General features: G+C 46.2%; 1 protein-coding gene across 1 annotated transcript; it reads right to left on the bottom strand.

The window, feature by feature from the left end:
- Positions 1–20220: 20220 nt before the first annotated feature.
- LOC106146896 (translation initiation factor IF-2-like) lies at positions 20221–20727 on the bottom strand (the record flags this gene model as incomplete). The annotated part of the gene is given in 1 exon segment (XM_013505754.1): positions 20221–20727. A coding segment is annotated over 1 exon segment (492 nt), but the record flags the coding sequence as incomplete, so codon positions are not given.

Raw genomic sequence — 20727 nt, 5'->3', positions numbered from 1 at the left:
TTATGGTTACTTTTCTGAAATTGGTAAATTTCAAAAACAGCAAATCCACCATAAAACAATAACTGTGCACGTTTTGGTAGCATGAAGCAATGCTGCTCTCCTTGGTGCTGAGAATCAGCATTATTGACTTCGGGAATCTTGCCCAGACTTCCGTTAATTCCTTCACACACAGCTTCTCCTCCTGGCCGTGTGACTCAATTACATTTTTTCCAGCTGGGTCAAGCAATAAGGAAAACTCCCTTTTGCAGCCTCATGCACTGAACTCAAGGATCCTTGAGGGTCCCCTACGTCAGCCACTTCCCAGACCAGGAACTCCCTCCTCAGGCTCTAAGAGGACTCATCCAAGAATGAGTAGTCGCCCCTGTTTTGGTTATCCATTGCTGTGCAACAAATCTTCTAAAACTTAGTGTCTTAACCACCATTATCTTAGCTCTTCCCCCTCTTTGGATTGACAGGGTGCTGCAGCCAGATGGGGCTTAACTAGGCCAAAAGGTTGGACATGGCTCATTCACCTGGGTGTCAGCTGGAAGTTCGACCAGGGCCACAGACGGAAATGTCTACACCTGCCTCTTCATGTGTCTTGGGCTTCCCACAACATTGCAGCTGTGATTGGAGAGATGGTGTCTTAAGAGTAAGTGTTCTAAAAAGGAGATGGCACTTCGAAGCAGTGATTTGGGATTCGAGTCCAACTCTATGGCCTTAGACAAGTTATAGAATCTCTTGGAACATCTGCTTCCATATCCACCAATGCCTTTCTCATCAGACACACATGAAAACTGAACGAGGTCATACATGTAAATCCCACACACAGTGCTCCATGAGAGAATGGATCATAAACATGAACACGTGGAGACAATTCTGAGAGTGCCTGGGAAAGCCCTCCACCCCAGGGGATTCTACACATTTCCCACTGAGAGAGGTCAAGCATGATCTTTAGAAGTACGGCAGTCCCTCGTAATTCCTCCCCTCCATACCCGGTATGTCCATGAATTCTTACATCAGGTAGTTTATTTTCCTTCTCCTTATTTCTGGGCTAGCCTGTGACTGCTTTGGTAATGGAAGGCATCATAAAGTGTCCAAGGACTTTTGATCTCAGGAAGACTGGCAGTTTCTGTCCAGGCCTCTTGCAGCACCTGTTCTTGGGCTGCTCCTTCAGAACCCAGCTGTCCCTTTGCCTTGTGGGGAGGCCACGTGGAGGAGAAAAAGACTCTCCCGCTGACAGCCCCAGCTGAGCTCCTGGCCCACAGCTGACACCAGCTGCCGGCCTGGGCAGTCACTGTGGATTCCAGCCCAGCGGGGCTCCAGAGGACTGCAGCTACGACCAACACCCTGGGGAGCAGGAAGACCACCACACTGGGCCCTGCTAACCTGTGGGCAGGACAGACACTGAGCTGGTTGTTTTAAATCGAAGTTCGGTGGCAAAATGAAGACCAGCTTCCAAGACCGTCTCTAGGACACCCACAGGTCCCTTTGCACTTTGCATTCGCGCTGGTCTGTGTGGCCAACAGAAAGCAGCAGAGGTGGCGCCCGGGTGGGCGGTGTTACCTCCAAGAGGACGCTGAAAGAATCTATGGCTCCGCCACAGGCACCCAGCCCTCTCTTTGAGTCATGAGCAGCCCCATGAAGAGCCCCACACAGGGTAGCTGACTCGTCCCAGAGCTGCCCAGGGCCCTGCTGGCTTTAGTGCGGAAAGTCTCACCTGCTGAGAACCCCCGAGCCAGGACGGTTGTCATCTTTGGCCCATCTGGACAGCAGTGAGCGCGAGACTGCGGCATCTACAACAGCCTGGGGAGGAAGCCTTCTCAGAAGCGAGGGACATGCCACGGTAGCCCCAAAAGAGACTCTGCTTTCAGCACGCAGGCTGGCCTGGAGCCCTGGTGCCTGGGAACAGTGAGATAATAAATATGTGTCATTTATTTAAGCAGCTAAATGTGGGGTTATTTGTTAAGCAATAACAGATATTTTATACAGACCCCCCCACACACTATCAACAGATAATAGAAATAGACAATATAAATGAATCAGGTTCTCACTCTGGTTTTGGTGGTTTGAGGGTTTGGGGTTTTTCTTGTTTGGTTTGGTTTGGTTTTTGAGAAAGGGTCACACTCACAATCCTCCTGCCTCAGCCTCCTGAGTACTGAGTGGACAGGTGTGCACCACCGCGCCCTGCTCCCACACTCTTCCTATGTCTGTGACGATCTTTGTGTTTGGGGCTTTCTTGCCTTTCCTCAGTGCTCCTGGAGAGCGGCTCTGGCAGGGCCTGGCTGCTGCTGGGTGAGACAGCTCCAGCGTAATTGTTTTCCAAGTTTTCACCATAAATCCCAAGGGCTCCTGAGGCTCTCTCACCGCTCCCTTTCAGAGCACTCTCAGAGGACGCCTGGTTTCCCTGCGGGCTGATTTCCCTACCTGGACTGCCACAGCAGCTGGGAAAGATCCTGGATGTGTGATGCTGAGTGGGAGCAGAGAATGAGGATCATAGTAACAGGGTGCTGCCTACAGGCATGCAGAGGTTTGCTGGGTCTGTGACGGCCCCTCATTGACCCCCAAAATCTTTCTAACCGGGCTGTATCTGAGGTTTCACCATTCAAGTATGCTTCATTCACTTGGGAGGGCATTGTAACTGCAGCACTTTTTCTGAATAGGTTGATTGAAGACTTTCTTCCAGGCCAGGGCGAATAAGAGCACTGGGATTTAATCCAAGGGGGAGCATAGAAGGCAGATGGGACCCCAAAAGCTGACCTTGGCTCCACCCCGTAGTGATGTGAGATCCAGTGGTCTGCAGGGTCCTGCCACAACGCTGCACACCCTGGGACCCAGAGAGTGACTCAGAGGCGGTTCCCAGAGTCTGTTTTGGATGCTGTAAGAGTGCCACAAGGTGGGGCAATGATCAGAAACGTACTCAGTCTGGAAGCTCCAAGGCCAACATGAAGGCATCAGCAGGGCCCCTTCCTTTTGGAGCCGGGATGGCTCATAGAGGCGTCTGACAACGCCTCGCCCCCAACTCTTATCTCTTCCCAGATCTCCACACACTGACATGCACAGAAAGAAGGCTCACAAAGCCCTCATCCAGCACTGGGGAGGCTGGGGCAGAAGGATCACTGTGAGTTCAAGGCCTGCCTGGGTCATGTAGTGAGTTCAAGAACTACATAGGGAGACCTGGTCTCAAAAATAAATAAACAAATAAATGAAAGGGTCTTATCCTTGGGACAAGGAACTAATCCCTGAAAGGATGGGTTATATGAATACTCCTTACCCCAAATCATCATGACCTGAAGTGTTTGGAGTTTCAATTTATTTTGCATTTCACAACAGTGGTATATACATAATGAGCTATCATGGGAAACTGGATATAGTGGTGTGTGCCTATAATGCCAGCTACTCAGGAGACTGAGACAGGAGGATAGCAAGTTAAAGGTCAGTTGAAGTAACATAATGAGACACCATCTCACATGCGTGCGCGTGCACACACACACACACACACACACACACACACACATGCAGAGATACACATTCAGTATGCACCTGCATTTTGACTGCAATTTGTCACATGAAAGCAGGCGTAGAATTTCCCACTTGTGCTATCACGCTGGTACTCAAAAGGCTTAGCATGTTGGGAGCATTTTGGAGTACAGATTTTCAGATTATGAACGCTCAACTTGTATGAGAACATACAGGCCTCAAGGCCACACCCCCAAGATCCACTCCCTCAGCACAGTCTCACCTCAGCAGTTTCCAGCACCTCCCAAACCATCATCTCATCAATGGTCTGATCCACTGATGAAGTCAGAGCCTTCATGTGCCCATTAACTTCTGAAGTCCCTCCCTTCGAGTGCTGGACTTCAAGGGTATGTTTTAGATCCAAACTATAGCCAGGCACGGTCGCACATCCTTGTAGTCACAGAACTTGGGAGGTTGAGATAGGAGGATCATGAGTTCAAGACCAGCCTAGGCCACAGAGCAAGCCAGCCTGGTCTCAAAAGAGATTTAAACAATAACACATTACCACATGACTTTGTAACTGCATGGAAGCATCAGTTCTTTCTGTTTTCCAAAGTCCAGGGCTGGGGTCCGGGTCCTAGTTTCATCCCCTGTAGCACAAACAGTCTCGAGGGCATAACTTGATTCTCTCCTCTTTGTCCTGCTTTCAGTATCTTCCTACTTGAGCAACAGGAGCTCCCTGCTCAGCCTGGAAACAACCCTAACCCAACCAAAGGCCATCACCCAGCCATCTTCCCAGAGATGATTTATGATTTAACTTTACAACACATACCAGTATTAATGTCAATATCACCAGCTTCCAAATAGTTTCTAACATAGATTAAAGATGGCTGCAAATGATTTAACATTTTTCCCATTAAATGTGAGGGTCTATGTCCCCTCTCCTTTAACCTGAATGGGCTCCGTGACCAATTGAATAATAGACCACAGAGATTTGTGCCAGTGGAGGCCCAGGAATGATGGGTCTGGCAGCTTCCTGTCTTCAGACACTGGCTCTGGAAATCCTGAGTGGCCACACAGCAGTCAAATTACCCCACACCACTGTGGGTCAGTATTTCCAGGGAAGCCTGGCCTCCAGCCTTCCCCCAGGAACAAGACTGGGGAGTGAGGAAGCATCCAGACCTCCACATCCGTCCAGTCACCAGATCAGCACTACCGAGTGACTTCAGCCAGTGCCACAAAGAGCAAGTATTGTGTGGCTGAAACGCACTCAAATTCCTGACTTCCAAATTATGACACGTAATAAAATGGTTTTAAGCAACTAAGCTGTAGGCCAGTTTATTACGTAACAATGGGTAACCAGTGGGGGAATCTTTGGCTCTATTTTTTTTTTCCAGTACCGGGAATCAAACTCACGACCTTGCGCTTGCCAGGCAGGCACTGTGCGGCTGAGCTAAATCCCCAGCCCCTGGGGGAATCTTAAAACATTCTTTAATCTCATTAATTACTTTCTATGACTCTTTTTACAAAACATTTTTTAAATACACACACAACTTAGAGAAGTAGAAGGGAACTATTTTTTTTTTTTTTTTTTGGTGGGACTGGGGATTGAACCCAGGACCTTCTCACTGAGCTACATCTCCAGCCCTTTTTTATTTTGAGACTGAGTTTTACTAATTCCCAAAGTTGGCCAACTTTGCTCAAATTTATGATCCTCCAACCTCAGCCTCCCAGAGTGCTGGAATTAGAGGCATGTTCCACCAAACCAGGCTATAAAAGAACTAATTTTAAGGGATTTTAACTTGGCTTCTGCCTGGCACTTTCTCATGTATTATTTTATCTAGCACATAAGACAATTTAGCTCATTTTATTATCCACATCATAAAAAAGAAGAAAACCAAAGCCCAGAGAAGTTAGGAAACATGGCTAGGCATGGTAGTACACACCTGTAATCCCAGCACTTAGGAGGCTGAGACAGGAAGACTGCCATGAGTTCAAGGCCAGCCTGAACTACATGGCAAGACCTTGTCTCAAAAAAAAAAAAAAAAAAAAAGCTAGGACACTTATAGATGATAATCCAGCTTCTGAGTGGAGGAAGTGGGAACTGAACCCCTAGTCTTGCCTGTCCAGCTAAAAAACCCATGTTTTTAACACCGTCATATGACTCCATGCCACCTGTCTAGGCTCTGATGGTCGTTCTACATTCACTTAGAAGGCATCATATGTGGCTTTGTACGTTGCTACAAAGTCTTCAAAGCCTTCCTTTTAAATGGTCACATATACTCCAACTGTGGTTTACATACCATTCCCCTATCACGAACATTTACATTCTTCCCAAATCTTTTCACCATTACAAAATAACAGGAAACAGGGAGGAGAGCTTTTGCAGATGAAAAGGGGACCAAAAGATAGAGGGAGGGGGAATGGATGCGAGCAGAGGAAGCAAAAAGAATTGAAATGTGTTACATACACAGTCCCACCCTCCACAAAGAATGTGACCAGTACGTACCATAAACGTGTTCTAATAAAAATTTAAAAATAAAAAGGCAAAAAATATCCTGAAATCAACATGTTACATCCTGCCAGTAAGAGACAGAAGTTTGGAATTGCCAGGCCTCTCCACATCGCTCCTCCCCTGCCCTCCCACCCACGCTCTCCCTCTCTGCCAGATGCCTCGCGAGACCTGGCTGCCCAGTCAGCGAAGGAGCGCAGGGCCCTTCTGGGTCCCAGGCTGGAACAGAAAAGGTGGAGAAAGACTATCCCTTGCAGTTCACAGACCAGTCAGGCCTCATGACTGAATCACCCTTCAACAATTCAGTCTGTCTTAAATAGCTCAGACAGCTAGGAAAACTAATCGTCCCAGGATGCTTACTGGTTTTGAAAATGTTATGAATTCTCTTATCTCAAAAGGGACAGGAGAGGACCCAGAGGTTATGAAGACGGCAACACTCAGGAGACTGTTAACTGCCTTCTAAGGAGGAGGTTCTGGGCTATCCCAACTTCATGCTGTTTGAGTTGGTAGTTATCAAGTCCCTGGAGTACTTTTGTCTCTCTCTCTCTCTCCTTTTCTGTCTTTGTCGCTGTCTCTGTCTTTGTGTTTGTCTGTCTGTCTGTCTTTCTCTCTGTTACTGGGGACTGAACCCAGAGCTTTTGCACAGAGCTACACTCCCAGCTCTTTCTAAATTTATCTATACCAGGCATGGTGGCACATGCCTATAATTCCAGCACTTGGGAGGCTGAGGCAGGGTGATCACTGCCAGTTCAAGGCCAAGCTGAGTTACATAGTAAGATCAAGGTCAGGCTGAACTATGTAGCAAGAACTTCTCTTGAAACACAAAAACAAAAAGATAAATAAATAAATAAATAAGCTATTTTGAGACAGGATCTCACTTGCCCAGACAGTACTCCAACTTACAATCCTCCTACCTCAGTCTCCCAGAGTACTGGGATTACAAGCATGTACACTATACCTGGTTCTTGGAACTTTTCAATTCAAAGATTCAGATGGACTTTTAGTTTTATTCTTTTAATCTAACTTTTCTTTACTTTTTTTTCATTTTATTTTTTAGTGCTAGGGATCAAGACCAGGGCCTTGAACATGCGAGGCAAGCACTCTATCACTGAGCTATACCCTCAGCCCTATTTTTAAAAATATTTTTTCAACTTTTTTTAAAAATACAGATATTATACTTAGGGCAAAGCACTATCTGAGGTGTAACTGTATAGAAAAACTCCATGGTCCCTCCCCTCCTAAAGGCCTACAGCCAGCAGGAGCCATGCTGACACATGGAGTACAGCTGCAATCAATGTGTTCAGAGAGGTGCAGAGAGCCAGGCATGGCGCTGCATATGTATAATCTGTGCGCTTTGGAGGCTGAGGCAGGAGGATCACAGCAAGTTCAAGGCCAGCCTTGGCTATGTAGTAAATTCAAGGCCCAGCTGAACTACTAGTGAGACTTTGTCTCAAAAAAAAAAAGAGGCAAAGACCTAAGCCACCAATGGGATGCAGAGATTTCATCTCAATAGCAGGTGTCTGGAAAGGTGTGGGTTTTCCTCTGGGGTCTGAATAAAGGGTGACATCTATAGGTGGGCAGGAAGGGTGGGACATTTTTGGAAGTGGAAACGCCCCAGACAAAAATGCAAGGATGGGAAAACACAGGACAGACTGAGCCCAAGGGAGCTTCACATTGCTGGAGGAACGGAGGTAGCATTTGTCTTAGTCATTTTCCTGAGATGCTGCACTGAGACACCGAACCCCACACAAATGATGCAAAGAAGGACAGGTTATTTCAGGCCGTGTGTGGTCAGCAGCATGGTGCAAGGGCCTGGGTGAAGGCAGCTGCTAACGTCATTGTACCCAAAAAGCAGAGTACAATGTGAAGAGCCAGAGCCAGGAGGGAGATAAACACTTGCAGGTCATCCTGAGAGTGACCCTGTCCCCAAACAGCAAGCCAGCTACACCCCAATAATCCAATCACCCTCCAAACACATGAGGCTTTGGGGGCCATTTTAGTTTTTACTGTTTTGAGATAGGGTCTTGCTATGAAGTTTATGCTGGCCTTGAACTCACTTTGTAGCCCAGGCTGGCCTTGAACTCACAGTGATCTTCCTGCCTCAGCCTCCCAAGTGCTGGAATTACAGGTGTGTGCCTGGTGTGTGCCTTAGATCCATGTAAGAGGACGATTTTATTTTCTTAAATTTATTGAGTCTTATTTTTTTTGTTTTTGTATTTTAAAGAGAAAAAAACAAAAAAAAAATAACAAAAACAAAGACATAAACAAATAAGCAAAACAATAAAAACAATACAGAATTTCAAAACAAGGTAATAGGAAATTAACAACGGTTGTTGTACTACATATTGTTATCTTCAAAGTGGTTACTCAGATAACAAGATCTTGGCATGTAAGACTGATCAATTAAGCATTAACTGTTCCTTTGAATAAACCAATAGAACTTAGTAGTATAATTACCTTAGCTATCGTGTGTGTGTGTGTGTGTGTGTGTGTGTGTGTGTCTGTGTATACACATATTTTTTCCTTTCCTTCTTTCTTTTCTTCTTTTCATTTATCCAACTTGTTCTTTCTTTTTGGGCAGTTTCTTTCCCTTTCACAGTATCTATTGGGCCTTTCAAATTTTATTTACTCTTTCAGGTTTTTACAGTAGGGAGGCAATACAATGTTTACACATGTGAGTCTGATTTATTTCACTTATGAGTATGGTCTTTAGTTGCATCCATTTACCTATAAAAGCCTTGAGTTTGTCTTTCTTTATAGCTAAATATTACTCCATTGTATAAAAATACATCTTTTTATCCATTCCTCAGTTGATGAACACTTGGGTTGTTTCCAAGATTTAGCTATTACAAATTGAGCTGCTATAAACATGGGTGCACAAATATTGCTTTGGTATGATGTTTTCAGCTCTTCTGGAAAAATACCCAGAAGAATAGCTGGTTTAAGTGGTACCTCTAATCCTAGTTTACTGAGGAATCTCCAGACTGATTTCCGCAGTGGCTGTACCAGTCTACACTCCCACCAGCAGTGGAGAAGGGTTCCTTTTTCCCCACAACCCCTCCAGCATTGGTTATTGGTTGATTTCTTGGTGATAGTCATTCTTTCTGGGGTGAGATGGAATCTCGGTGTTGCTTTAATTTGCATTTCTCGAATAATGTTGAACATTTTTTTCCACGTATTTGTCATTTGTATTTCTTTATCTGAGAAATGTGTATTCATCTCAGATGCCCATTTTTGGATTGGGTCTTTGAATTTTGGGGGCCTGATTTTTTAAAATGCTTTATATGTTCTAGATAGAAGTCCTTTGTCAGAAGACCAATTGGCTAAAATTTTTTCCCAATTCATGGGTTTTATGTTTCTTTTGATGTGCAAAATCTTTTCAATAAGATGAGATCCAAGTTGTTATTGAAACATTTCCCATGTAGTTTGGTTTCTGTTAATGAACTCTCTGCTTACCCCTGTGTCTTCAAGATTTCTACCTACTTTCTCTTCCAGTAGATTCAGTGTTTCTGTTTTAACATGCAGATCTCTGATCCATTTTAACTTTATTTTGGTGTATGTCAATAGACATAGTTTTAGTCTTCGGCACGTGAAGAGCAAGTTTTCCCATCACCACTTGTTGAAGAGGCCATCTTTCCTCTAGTGGACGTGTTTTGCCCCTTTGCACTGACTCTTATTTCTATTCAATTTATTCCTCACTAAGCAAAATATAGTTTATTTTTCTTATATTTCTCTCTTGCAAGAAACAAATAAATGTTCATTTCTTTCCCTTTTTCTATATTTGCTCTTACAAAAGGTATTCAAGTCACTTTTTTCATACTGTCAACTGCATATTTCAGCATGCTCGGTCTAGTCTGTACACAAGACAGTGTTCTTCTGGCTTGTGATTAGTTTTAGTAGAGACAATTCTCATCAGGTGAATTTTTGATAAAGTTCATTGTTTTAAATTCTTCATATAAATGAAGCCTTCTTGTATCTCTGCATTTGGTAGCCAGGAATGACAATTGGGGAGACTTACCAGGCCCTCTGGATCTAGATCAGTCTCTTCGGTCAATAAAGCAAAGCAGGATGGCAATTTAGTGTTAGGGACAAGTGAAGAAAGTTTTGCATTTTTGTTCTGCTTTTTGCTCATCTTATTTACCGTACAGTATTCAGAATTTTTCCCTTCTTGCTTCCTTTTGCTTTCACTACATAGTGAAAGCCCTTCCTATGCTTTTTGGTCTCATTTCCCCATTTCTATAAAATTCTCTGCTTTTCTTTTTTGCAATTTTTCTCTACCTTTGTCTCTGGAAATCTTGGCATGGGAAGTTGAAAATAGTAGTACTGAAAACTGGTGTCTATTTTTGTACTTATAGGAAATTAAACTGCGAAGGAGGGGGATGGAAAAGCGGGGTAGGGAGGAAAACAGGAATTACGATGTGCTGTGTACATGTACCAACTATACTTGAGGAATGGAAACACTGTGCACTGCAAATATGTACCGGAAAAAGGAAGGGGATCAAGGAAGAGATGGGGGAGGAGGCAGGAAGGGAAAGGAAAGGGGATGAAAAAGGAATTAAGATGTGTTACATCCACGTACCAGCTCCACACAAGGAATGTAAATATGTCCTGCAAATGTGTACTAATAAAAAATTAGAAAAAAAGAACTTGAACTGTGTATTATACTCTATTTTATAATCATTTTAAAAATGGAATTTAATTAGTATTTTAACTGATTTGTTGAGCTTTCAGAGGATGTGTTGGCTCACTACCATTTTGTTGTTCATTGTCTCTTTACTTTTTTTTTTTTTTTTTTGTCTTTGAGACTGTCTCACCACATAATTCAGGCTGGCCTTGAACTCTGTATGTAAGCCAGGCTGTCCTCAAACTCACAGAGATCCTCCTGCCTCAGCCTCCCGAGTGCTGAGATTACAGGTGTGTGCCACCACACCTAGTTCTTTGCATTCTTAATTACTTCAAATCCCTGCCACACCAATGCACACCAGCAGATATCCACAGATGTCTGGTGCTGTCCCCAGCTTTCTTCAGCCATAGGAAGTGAGTACAGCCCTTTCTCAGGGTAGACCCAATGTGTCCAGAAGTATCCTTCCTCAAAACCTATTTATGAATTCAAAGTTAGTTCTGATTCATCCAGATATATCCGATTTCCAAGGAGAATTTCACTGTCATCATCATTAAGCAAAAATGTCAGGTATTTTTTCTATCCAGCTGCTCAGAAACGTTTTGGTGTTCTTTGGTTACTTGGCCATAGAGAACCAGTGGAGCGGTGATGCCAGACTACATCACATGTGCAGTTCACAGAAGGGATTTGCTGATCAACTTGGCTGCCCACATGCAAAGTCATTCCTTCACTGCATCCTGTGTTTGCCAGTGGTACTGAGCTGAGTTCTCTGCAGAGAACAGTGCCTCTGGTGGAAGGCAGGTTGGGGGCTGGGAGAGTCAGGTCCAATTTGAACCAGAGAAGAATCTAAGGAATAAGGGTTGAAGTTTGGGTAGGAGCTAGAGGCTTTTCCTGGTGCATATATTATAGGCTAATAAGCAGAAGTATAAGCTCACTGCAGTCTTGTACTCTGAGGTAAATGGAGGCCAGATCTGTTTTCTTCAATGGTCTTCATGTTGAAGGATATCCTACTTTGATTGTAGAAGTTTCAGCCTATAGTCCATTTCTTTTGGGAACAGTGACAAGGTCATACATCATGGCAGAAGCACCCAGCAGAGAAAGCTGCTCTCCTTCTTCTTCCTGAGCATGGCCTTTTTGGCAACAGACTCCATGAATACTTGTGTTACCAATCAGAGTCACATCCAAATGATCATAATCATGACTTCAGTACATGCCATCTGTTTTTCGGGCTTCCCGAAGATGTCTGGGGTTCAGCCCAGCCCGGGCTGACCTATTTTTTAAAATTTAATTTTACTGGTATACTTTGATATTCATAATGATCACACTCATTGTGGGGAATTTGCACCTGTACATAATGTATCTTGATTTTCCTTTTTCCCCTCCTCCTAAGGGGTCCACTTTAGATCTGAACCATAACAGATTGTATTGCCCAGATGCACAAGATGCACAAGGGGCTGGGACAACAGTCTAGTCTTGGCTCAAAAGAACTTGGCAGAACAACTTGGATCCCAGTTATTATCATTGGTGGCTAAAGAAATTTCCTGACTTCACGGTGGAGGGGGGAATGCTAGTGTCACCAAGTAACTCCTTCTAAAAATGGCTCCAAGGTTAAACATTACTGGGTTTTGTGGTGCTAGTGACTCCTAGAGTTGGATTCCAGGTTTTTCTTGTCTCAAAGAATTGAACTCAATGAGCAAAAAAAGCTGTGATAAAGTTTATTTGAAAAAGTAAAAGTGAAGAGTGAGGGAGAAACTGGTTCTGCAGAGTGAGCTTGGCTGAATAAAAGAGGAAAACGCAAGATAAAAGTACACCCTGGAGGACACAGGGCAGGTATTGTGAGGAAAGCCACAATGGCAAGCCTCTGGTGTCTGTGTCCTTTTATGTAGTCCATACCTTGAGGAAACAGCAGAACTTCCACTTCTGGGTCCTGAGAGGCAGTGCTGGGATCTCACGCCTCAGGCTGACCGCAGGTCTAGGCTATATCCTATTGGAAACCTGCTCAAGCTCTAGAGAGAAGTCCATGTGCAGGTCTTTGGGAACTGTTCTATGCATATGTTCTGGGATCTGGGAATTAACATGTCACATCTACTTCCCCATCGAGTTTGGCCACACCCTGACCTCTTGTCTCACTGGGAAGCTCAATTCCTAACTTGCCCTCTCTGTATCTCCCCAAAAACAATTTTTCAGGGCCTCAAGATAGCCATTTTTTATTCCAACCTTTCTTTCCTGGCACCTTACTCTTCTACCTCTATTTCCTTTTTCTGTGTATGGGGTAAGGTTTTTGTTTTGTTTTAGTTTTGGTTAGCTTTTGTTTTCTGAAACGAGATCTGGCTCTTGCAGTCCAAGCTGACCTTGAGCAGCCTTGCTCCAAACTCACAATCCTGCCTCATCCTCCCAATTGCTGGGACTGTAAGTGTGCATCACCACACCCGGCTCTCCTGCCGACATGTTGTCATTTGTCTTCTTTCCATGTAAACCTTTAGGAGGTGAAGTATGCAAAAATAAATAATCCTATGAAATGTTAAATGTACTATTTTCTAAAACAACTCTCATGTTCACTGAATCTTCAGAAAGGCCAAAGCCGCTGTGGCATCATAACTGGCTCTAGAGAGGGCACAGCAGTGCACCACCCACACTGGGCAGCGCCCAGCAGAGGATCTGGTAGGTATGTCCACAACCCGAAATGCTAATGCAGGAAGCAAGCCCGAGCCAACCTAGGACTCTGAAGACGATGATGTGTGTGAATTGAGCTGGAGGCGCAGGAAGTCCTTGGGGACCTCAGAAGGTCAAAGTCCACCTGCAGTACGGAGTTGGCTTTGACTGAGGCTGGTCAGGCAAGACCTGCTGCCAAATTAATTTTCAACCAGATATATTCCAGAGTTAAGAAACTGGACATGGTGATGTGTGCCTGTAATCTCGGCATTTAGGAGGCTGAGGTAGGAGAATCTCCACGACCAGCCTGAACTACACAGCAAGACCCTGTCTCATAAACAAAACAAAACACGAAACAGGGCTAGGAGTGTAGTTTAAATGCAAAGTCCTTTGACTCAATTCTCAATCTCAATCTCAATCTCAATTCTCAATCTTAATTCTCAATCATTATGATGTGCTGTGTACATGTACCAACTACACACGAGGAATGGAAACATTGTGCACTGCAAATATGTACCGGAAAAAGGAAGGGGATCAAGGAAGAGATGGAGGAGGAGGGAGGAAGGGAAAGGAAAGGGGATGAAAGAAGTACTGAAAAAAGGGGGGTGGGCAGGTGATTTTTGAGGCTTCACATTTTCTATATCCAGGAAATGAGGTTCCAGACATCCTGGGAAATATGAGGGGCCTAGGGAATGGGCATGTGACTGGGATCCAGTGGTCACCAATCTTACTGCAACTGTAGACTTGTGGCAATATGGCAGCACAGGGCAGGGTAAGCTGGGATCCAAGTTGTTCTGCCATGGAAGTGGCGGGGGTGGGGGAGGGACGCCACCCAGAACCTTTGACTGTGTCATTTCACTGAGACAGGCTGAGTTATTTCTCCTCGAGCTGAGCTGTGTTTGGAAGCAGGGTCAGAGCATAACATCATAATATATAAACTTACAATTCTGTGCAAATTCATGGCATGTATTTTATTCCAGGGCCAAGGCTCGAGGATGTCCATAAAGATGAGATTTGCTAGTACCAAGGGGAAACACCCCGGTCAGCCTACCAAAAGTGCCTAATTCTTCTCCTTGGGGCTGGGCTTTCCAGTGCATGGAGAGAGGCCTGCCAAGGCCAGGGGGGTGGGGGCATAGTCCAGAGCACACCACCCCCTGCGATTGCTCTGCAAGGAATTGGGCCCCAGTCTTCAAAATGCTTTCTTACTACAAAATGCTCATAGAAGAAATAAAAACCAACCAAAGTTAAAAAAAAAAAAAAAAAAATCTTCCTTCCTCAGCGATTACACTGAGCAGCAGGGCAATTAATGATCACTGGAGGCTACCCTGGTCCTCTCTCTAAACCCCAGACTGCGGAGTGGACCAGCAGTCCAGTTCCACGCGGGCTGAAGGGAGGTACTAAGAAGGAGCCACACCGTCACTGGACACGCAGAGGCCTCTGCAGTAGCCTTTCTCCGCAGGCCAGTGCGTGACTCAGGAACAGACCCAGCTTCAGCCACAGCCCTGTCTCTTCCTAGCAGCGTGCTTCACTTCTCTCCATCTCGTGTGTTTTCAACTGTGAAGTGAAGACAAGAAGCACTTCTGCCTCGTGAGGACTAAGCAAGGGAGGAAGTTCGGACCAGCATTGGCTCAGTGTCTGGGGAGTGGGAAACCCAGGGGATCGCGCTTACTGTTAGCGAAGACGACGATGACGACGGAGGGCTGTGGCCCGACTTACAATCACGTGAGCGGCTTTGCTGGGCACACTTTTCTGTCCCCTCCAGCCTGGCCCTAGCTCACCACGGGGCCTCACACAGCAGACCATCAATAGACATTTGCTGACAGTTAAGAAAAAAAGAATAAAAGCCACATGCTCTGCATTTGCAGTTACTGAACATGAAATAGCTTACTCTTTGAGGGCTCTAATATATATACGTATACATATATATATATATATACATATATATATATTTTGAGACATAGTCTTACTACATAGGCTTTTAATGTATGGATTCTCCTGCTTCAGCCTCCCAAAGTGCTGGGATTAGAGGTTTAATCTATCATGCTAGGTTTAAATGTTTTGGGGAAAAAATACATATATATATATACATATACGTATATATACATATATATATATATACACACACACACACACACACACACATATATATATATATATTCATATATCCCGTGCTAAACCAACCATGACCTCAAAAATAGCTGGACCAAAATGGCAGAGGAAAAGTAAACGTTACGGTTTGTGTATAGATGTTCCTGCAAAGCTTCATGGAGTCATAGGTGGGGCTTTTTCCGAGGTAGCTGGATCTAGACTGTGTGAGGCTGGGACTGATTCATGGTTCAGTGCTAGGATCGGGGCACTAGGATTAAGGGTGTGAGTGCTACCTGTCCTAAGTAGCCTGGATAAGATATAAGGATTAGAAAGAGCTGTAGTTGTCCCTTGTTGCTTTGCTATCTTCTGCCCACCCTGAACTATTTCTCTGCTGTGATACCTGGCTGCCACGACACCCTGCTTTCGAGCCAGCCAATCTTGGACTGACACTGCTATAGACTGTGAGCTAAATAAATCTTTCCTACTTTAACTTTGGGAGTCGGGAATTTTGCCTCAGCCATGAGAAAAGAGACTAAGACAGTAAAGGACTTGCCTTGGACTGAGCTCAGAAAGAGGTCTGGGCAGGTATAGCCTGCACTCCCCCTGCTCTTCGGTCCAGGGAAGGTGACAACCCCACTGACCTACTGACCTGGAAACCATGGCTGAGTGGGCTTTGGGTGAGAGGCAGAAAATACCAGGATCCCAGACAGGGTGGCACACACCTATAATCCCAGCACTCAGGAGGCGGAGGCAGGAGGATTACTGTGAGTTCTAAACCAGCCTGGGCTATAAAGTATGTTCAAAGCCAGCCCACGCTACTTAATGAGATCCAGTCTCCAAAAAACTTGAAAAAAAAATTTACAAATTAAATTTAAAGCCAGTAACAACTTCACGTGGCTCAACCAACAGTAAACCAGACCCCTGAGGATGGGTGTAATGAGCCCTATGCTTGCCGAGCCTTGGTGGGTGGGGGCATATCTAGTGTGGGAGGGGCAGTCACATTGGTTATTCCCAAGAGGAAGCTTTCTTGGGGGCCTGTTCTTCTTGTTATCCACACCTCTAGCAAGGGCCTATATGCCAGAAATGAGCTAAGAAAGGCCTTGTGGCTACAGGAGAAGGCTAAATTCTTTGTTACACATGGCAGTATTAGCAGGTGTTCAGAAACCAACAAGGGAGAACTTTCCGAGAGGCCGTGATCTGTGTATTCCTATTAGTGGAGAAATTCAGGGATTAATGGTGATACTTTTCATTTTACAAACACCAGTCAAATGCTTATGTGATGTAGTCTGAATGCCCAAACTATTCATATCTTTAAAAAATTTTTTTTTGTTTTTGGTTGTTTGAGACACAGTTTTGCTATGTAGCCCACCCTGGCCTCAAACTCACTATGTAGCCCAGGCTAGCTTCGAACTCGAAGAGATCTTTCTGCCTTACCCTCCTGAGTGCTAGGATTGCAGGCATGCACTACCACACTCAGCTTTTCTTTTTGGTACTGGGTATTAAACCTAGGCCTTTACACTGACCTACATCCCCAGCTTTTTACTATTTTTTATTGTGAGATGTAGTCTCCCTAAGTCATTAAATTGACCAGGCTAGGCTCAAACTTATGGTCCTCCTGCCTCAGCCTCCTAGAGTCCTGGGATTACTGGCATGGGCCACTATGCCCAGGTTACTCTCAAGAATTTTAATGTATTATAATTGCATGTATACTTGTTAGCTACCAGTTTACTGCAGAATAAACTATATGAGGGTAGGGCCTATATTTACTTTTTTCCCCTTGTTTACTTACTTTTTTTCCTTGCCATGCTAGGGATCAAACCCAGGGCCTTGGCCATGTTAGACAAGCACTACCACCAAGCTATACCCCTGGCCTGATTTACTTATTCCTAATTCCTAACATAGGGCTGGGCAATATAGTAGGTGCTCATCAAATAAACGTTTTATATAAATGAATGATTAATAAATGTGACTGAACTATATACAAATCCGGTAATTCCAGGAAGGTATCAAATATCATGCCAAATGAAACGCATGTGGGCCTCTGAGGCACAGGAAACGATGCTGACTGCAGAGAAATCAGGAGTGGGCCTCCTACCCCGAGCCCAGACGGTGACCTGTAAGGAGTTGCTACCCAGCTGGAAAAGGTGCAGGTCAGATGGTGATGCAGGTGGCCTCACAGATGTGAGAAAGGAAGCCACACATGAAAAGCAGGACTCTACCCGTCCATTTCCGGGTGCACTCTCTGGCCAACAGGAGCCGCATTCCTTTGAGCTGAGCATGAGTGTAATTTCCAGCCTAGGTAGCAGAATGGAATTTGGAACAAATAGCTCAGCAGAAAATGATCCAGGGACAAAGGGGCTGGGCCCAGCTGGCCTTGGCCAGAGCTTCAGCTCACAGGATGCTGGAGCTCAGCAGGGCTCGTCGCGGGAAATAACTGATGTCCACTGAATTGCTCCACTTTAGAGGATCCAGGGAAAAGTCTCCACATTCAGACAGCATTAGGTCTTTCGAAGACCCACTGAAATACCTGGAAATGGGCCAGGTACTTATCACCACTCACCTTTTCCACCGGCAAGGAAAAGGGACGGTCTGTTTAGGGCTAGGGATGGGAAGGTCCAAACGCACTCAAGGGGCAGAGAGGATGGTGCTTTCACTAGGAGAGCTGAAGGGTGCTTCGCCATGGAGGTCGGTGGTGGGGAGCAGTGGTGATGCAGGACTCAGGGCGCTCTGCAACAAGGCAGGAGGATGGCAGGGGAGATTTAAAGAGGTACAATTAGAGCCAGGCACGGTGGCACATGCCTATAATTTCAGCACTCTGGGAGGATCAGGCAGGAGGATTTAAGCCTAGCCAGGGCAACTTAGTGAGACACTGTCTCAAAAATTTAAAAATGGGCTGGGGACGTAGTTTAAGTACAACAACAAAAAACAGGCTGTTAGTTCCAAGGTGGGGGAACTGCAGAAGAAAGGCTCCTTCACAGAGGAGGATCGCGTTCAATCACACTGAAAAATGTGCTGGGAGCCGGTGCATGGCTGCAGTCCCAGCACTCTGCAAGGACCTTAAATCTTAGCTTAGTTGAGGCAATTCAGCAAATTAACAAGGCAATTCAGCAATTAACAAGAACTTGCCTCAAAATAAGAAAAAAAAAAAGGGAGGCAGGGGAAGGAGCTCAGGGCAAAGGCTCTGGGTTCAATCATTAGTCCCACAGGGAGGGGGTGCTGTAGCGTCAGCCCTTGCTGCCTCAACCGCTGTTCCCTCTCTGTATGTTTTCACGTTATTCATTCCTTCAAGGCCATGATGTGCTATTGTTGGGGACCTAAGAAAGGGAGGACTGCGTGCAGGTTACTTGTATCTCGCTCTTCTAGGTTATAAGGGAATTGAAGGCAGGCATTACAAATTACTCAACTGTGAATAAGGTACACTGTCTTTTGGTTTGTTTGTTTTTTGTCTTTTTGAGACAGGATCTCGCTATGCAATTCAGGCTGGCCTTGAGCTCACAATCCTCCTGCCTCAGCCTCCCGAATGCTGGTATTACAGGACTGCACCACCACACCAGGCCGACACTGCCTTCAATATAGGTAAATAAGTGCTTCAGAGAGAGAAAAAGGAAGGAAAGGAAGGAGAGAGGGGTGAGGAATGAAAGAAGGGGACAGAGGGAGGAAAAAAGAAGAGAAAATGGTTCTGATTAGAGAGGATGAGGTGGGGCCGTGAGGGTGCTGCTGGGCAGTGCTGACTTTGGCCATAGCACAGGAACATGGTGTCACAGAAGGACGCACCTAGGGACCATCCCAGGGGCTGGGACATTCGCATGCGGGGAACAACAGGTAAGCGCACTGATGGCGAAGGCCGTGTCTTCGATTTGCTTCACTGACATCTTCCGACCTTCGTTCTTCATAGCAGTGGCAGCAGCTGCAAGGGAAGAACCTTTACTGGAGGAACTGTAAAGGCAAAGACAACTCACTCCTTCACTGGCGAGGTTCTGTCTACCCCACTGGGCTATTCTGCTATACCTCTGAGTCATTTCCTCAGGGGTTGTGACAGCTGGTTTCTGGCCTTAAAGGAGGAAATGGAACGTTGAAAGACCGCCTTTTTCATCCTCCAGGTCTCAAGGGTCCGCAAGCAGGAAAGCTAGGTGTTCCATGGATATTCTGGCTCCCGTCTCCGTGATATGCAATTCTTTTCTTGGGGACAAGAGCGAAGAACAGAATGTATGGCCGGTCCAGACTCAAGTCAAGGCGAGAGGAACTCTCAGTGTACTTGGAAAGATCGTCCCTCTCACACCCACTGCGGGTTAGGCACTGCCCAGGCAGCAAACAGCTGCTCCCTCTCCCCTATCTTTAAGCACCAGTGTTAGCATCTTGCAAACAAGTTGGAGGGTCAGATCTATTTAACTTGATATCTAGTGCAGGGTGCAGTTCAACGTCGGTACCCTTGCATTCACCTACCGGTTTTTATTAAAGATCTTTCAGTAAGTGGAATTTAAACTTGCAGCCCACTGCTCCTCTCGTTTTTTCTTTTTTTTCTTTTTTTTTGGTTTTTTTTTTTCTCCGGTACCGGGAACCGAACTCACGACCTTGCGCTTGCCAGGCAGGTGCTTTGCGGCTGAGCTAAATCCCCAGCCCCTCCTCTCATTTTCATAACAGAGGAAAAGTAGTGCCTGGCACACCCAAGGTGAAAGTGGAGAGGCAGAGCGGGAGGGACAGTCTTTCACACTGCTGGCTTAACACGGAGCTTGTCCACTCCGTAGAAGCTCGCCACAGTCGGCTCTCGGCGAGCAGACACACGTGTAATCTACACATGCGCCCAGAGGAAACACGCCCGCTCCTCCAGGCGGGTCCCCTGCAGCCAAGTCACCAGCCAGCGCCCTAAACGCCCGCCCTCCGGGCAAAGCCCTCAGCCAATCGGAAGACCCGAGTCATCGTTACGTCACTTACTTTGCATATGCCCGCTTCTCCCCGCCCCCACACCGGGCACCGCCCCGTCGGAGGCAGGATTGTCACCTAAGAGCTTCGTTTTAACACCTGATTGGCTCTTTGGTCCATCCCGCCCCCGTCTCCTCCCGCCGCCCGCCCCCCTCGGCCCGCCCACAGCCACGGACGGAGCTAAGTGCGCAGGCGCGAGCACCGCCCCTCTCGGCTGGAGGCCGGGCCCCGTCCTCCCCTGGCTCCCCCACCCCCTTTCCCCACCCCCTCTCCCCACCTCTCCGGGCCTGCGCGCGCGTCTCCTTCTAGCACGCGCTGCCACTCGCCGAGCACTCCCGCTGGAGCCCTCGGCCCGCGCGCTCCTTTCCCTCTCCTGTGGGGCGTGGGCACCCCGCACCGCCGTCGCGGTAGCCCCGGCGGGCTCAGGCGGCGGCTCGCCCGTGCGAGGAAGGACCGTACCACCGCTCGGCAGCGAGCGGGGGGAGCCGCTCGCCCC

This window comes from Chinchilla lanigera, unplaced genomic scaffold (genome assembly GCF_000276665.1).
Source record: "Chinchilla lanigera isolate Chin_1 unplaced genomic scaffold, ChiLan1.0 scaffold00100, whole genome shotgun sequence".
Taxonomy (NCBI): domain Eukaryota; kingdom Metazoa; phylum Chordata; class Mammalia; order Rodentia; family Chinchillidae; genus Chinchilla; species Chinchilla lanigera.
This window is presented reverse-complemented; position numbering and strand designations above follow the sequence as displayed.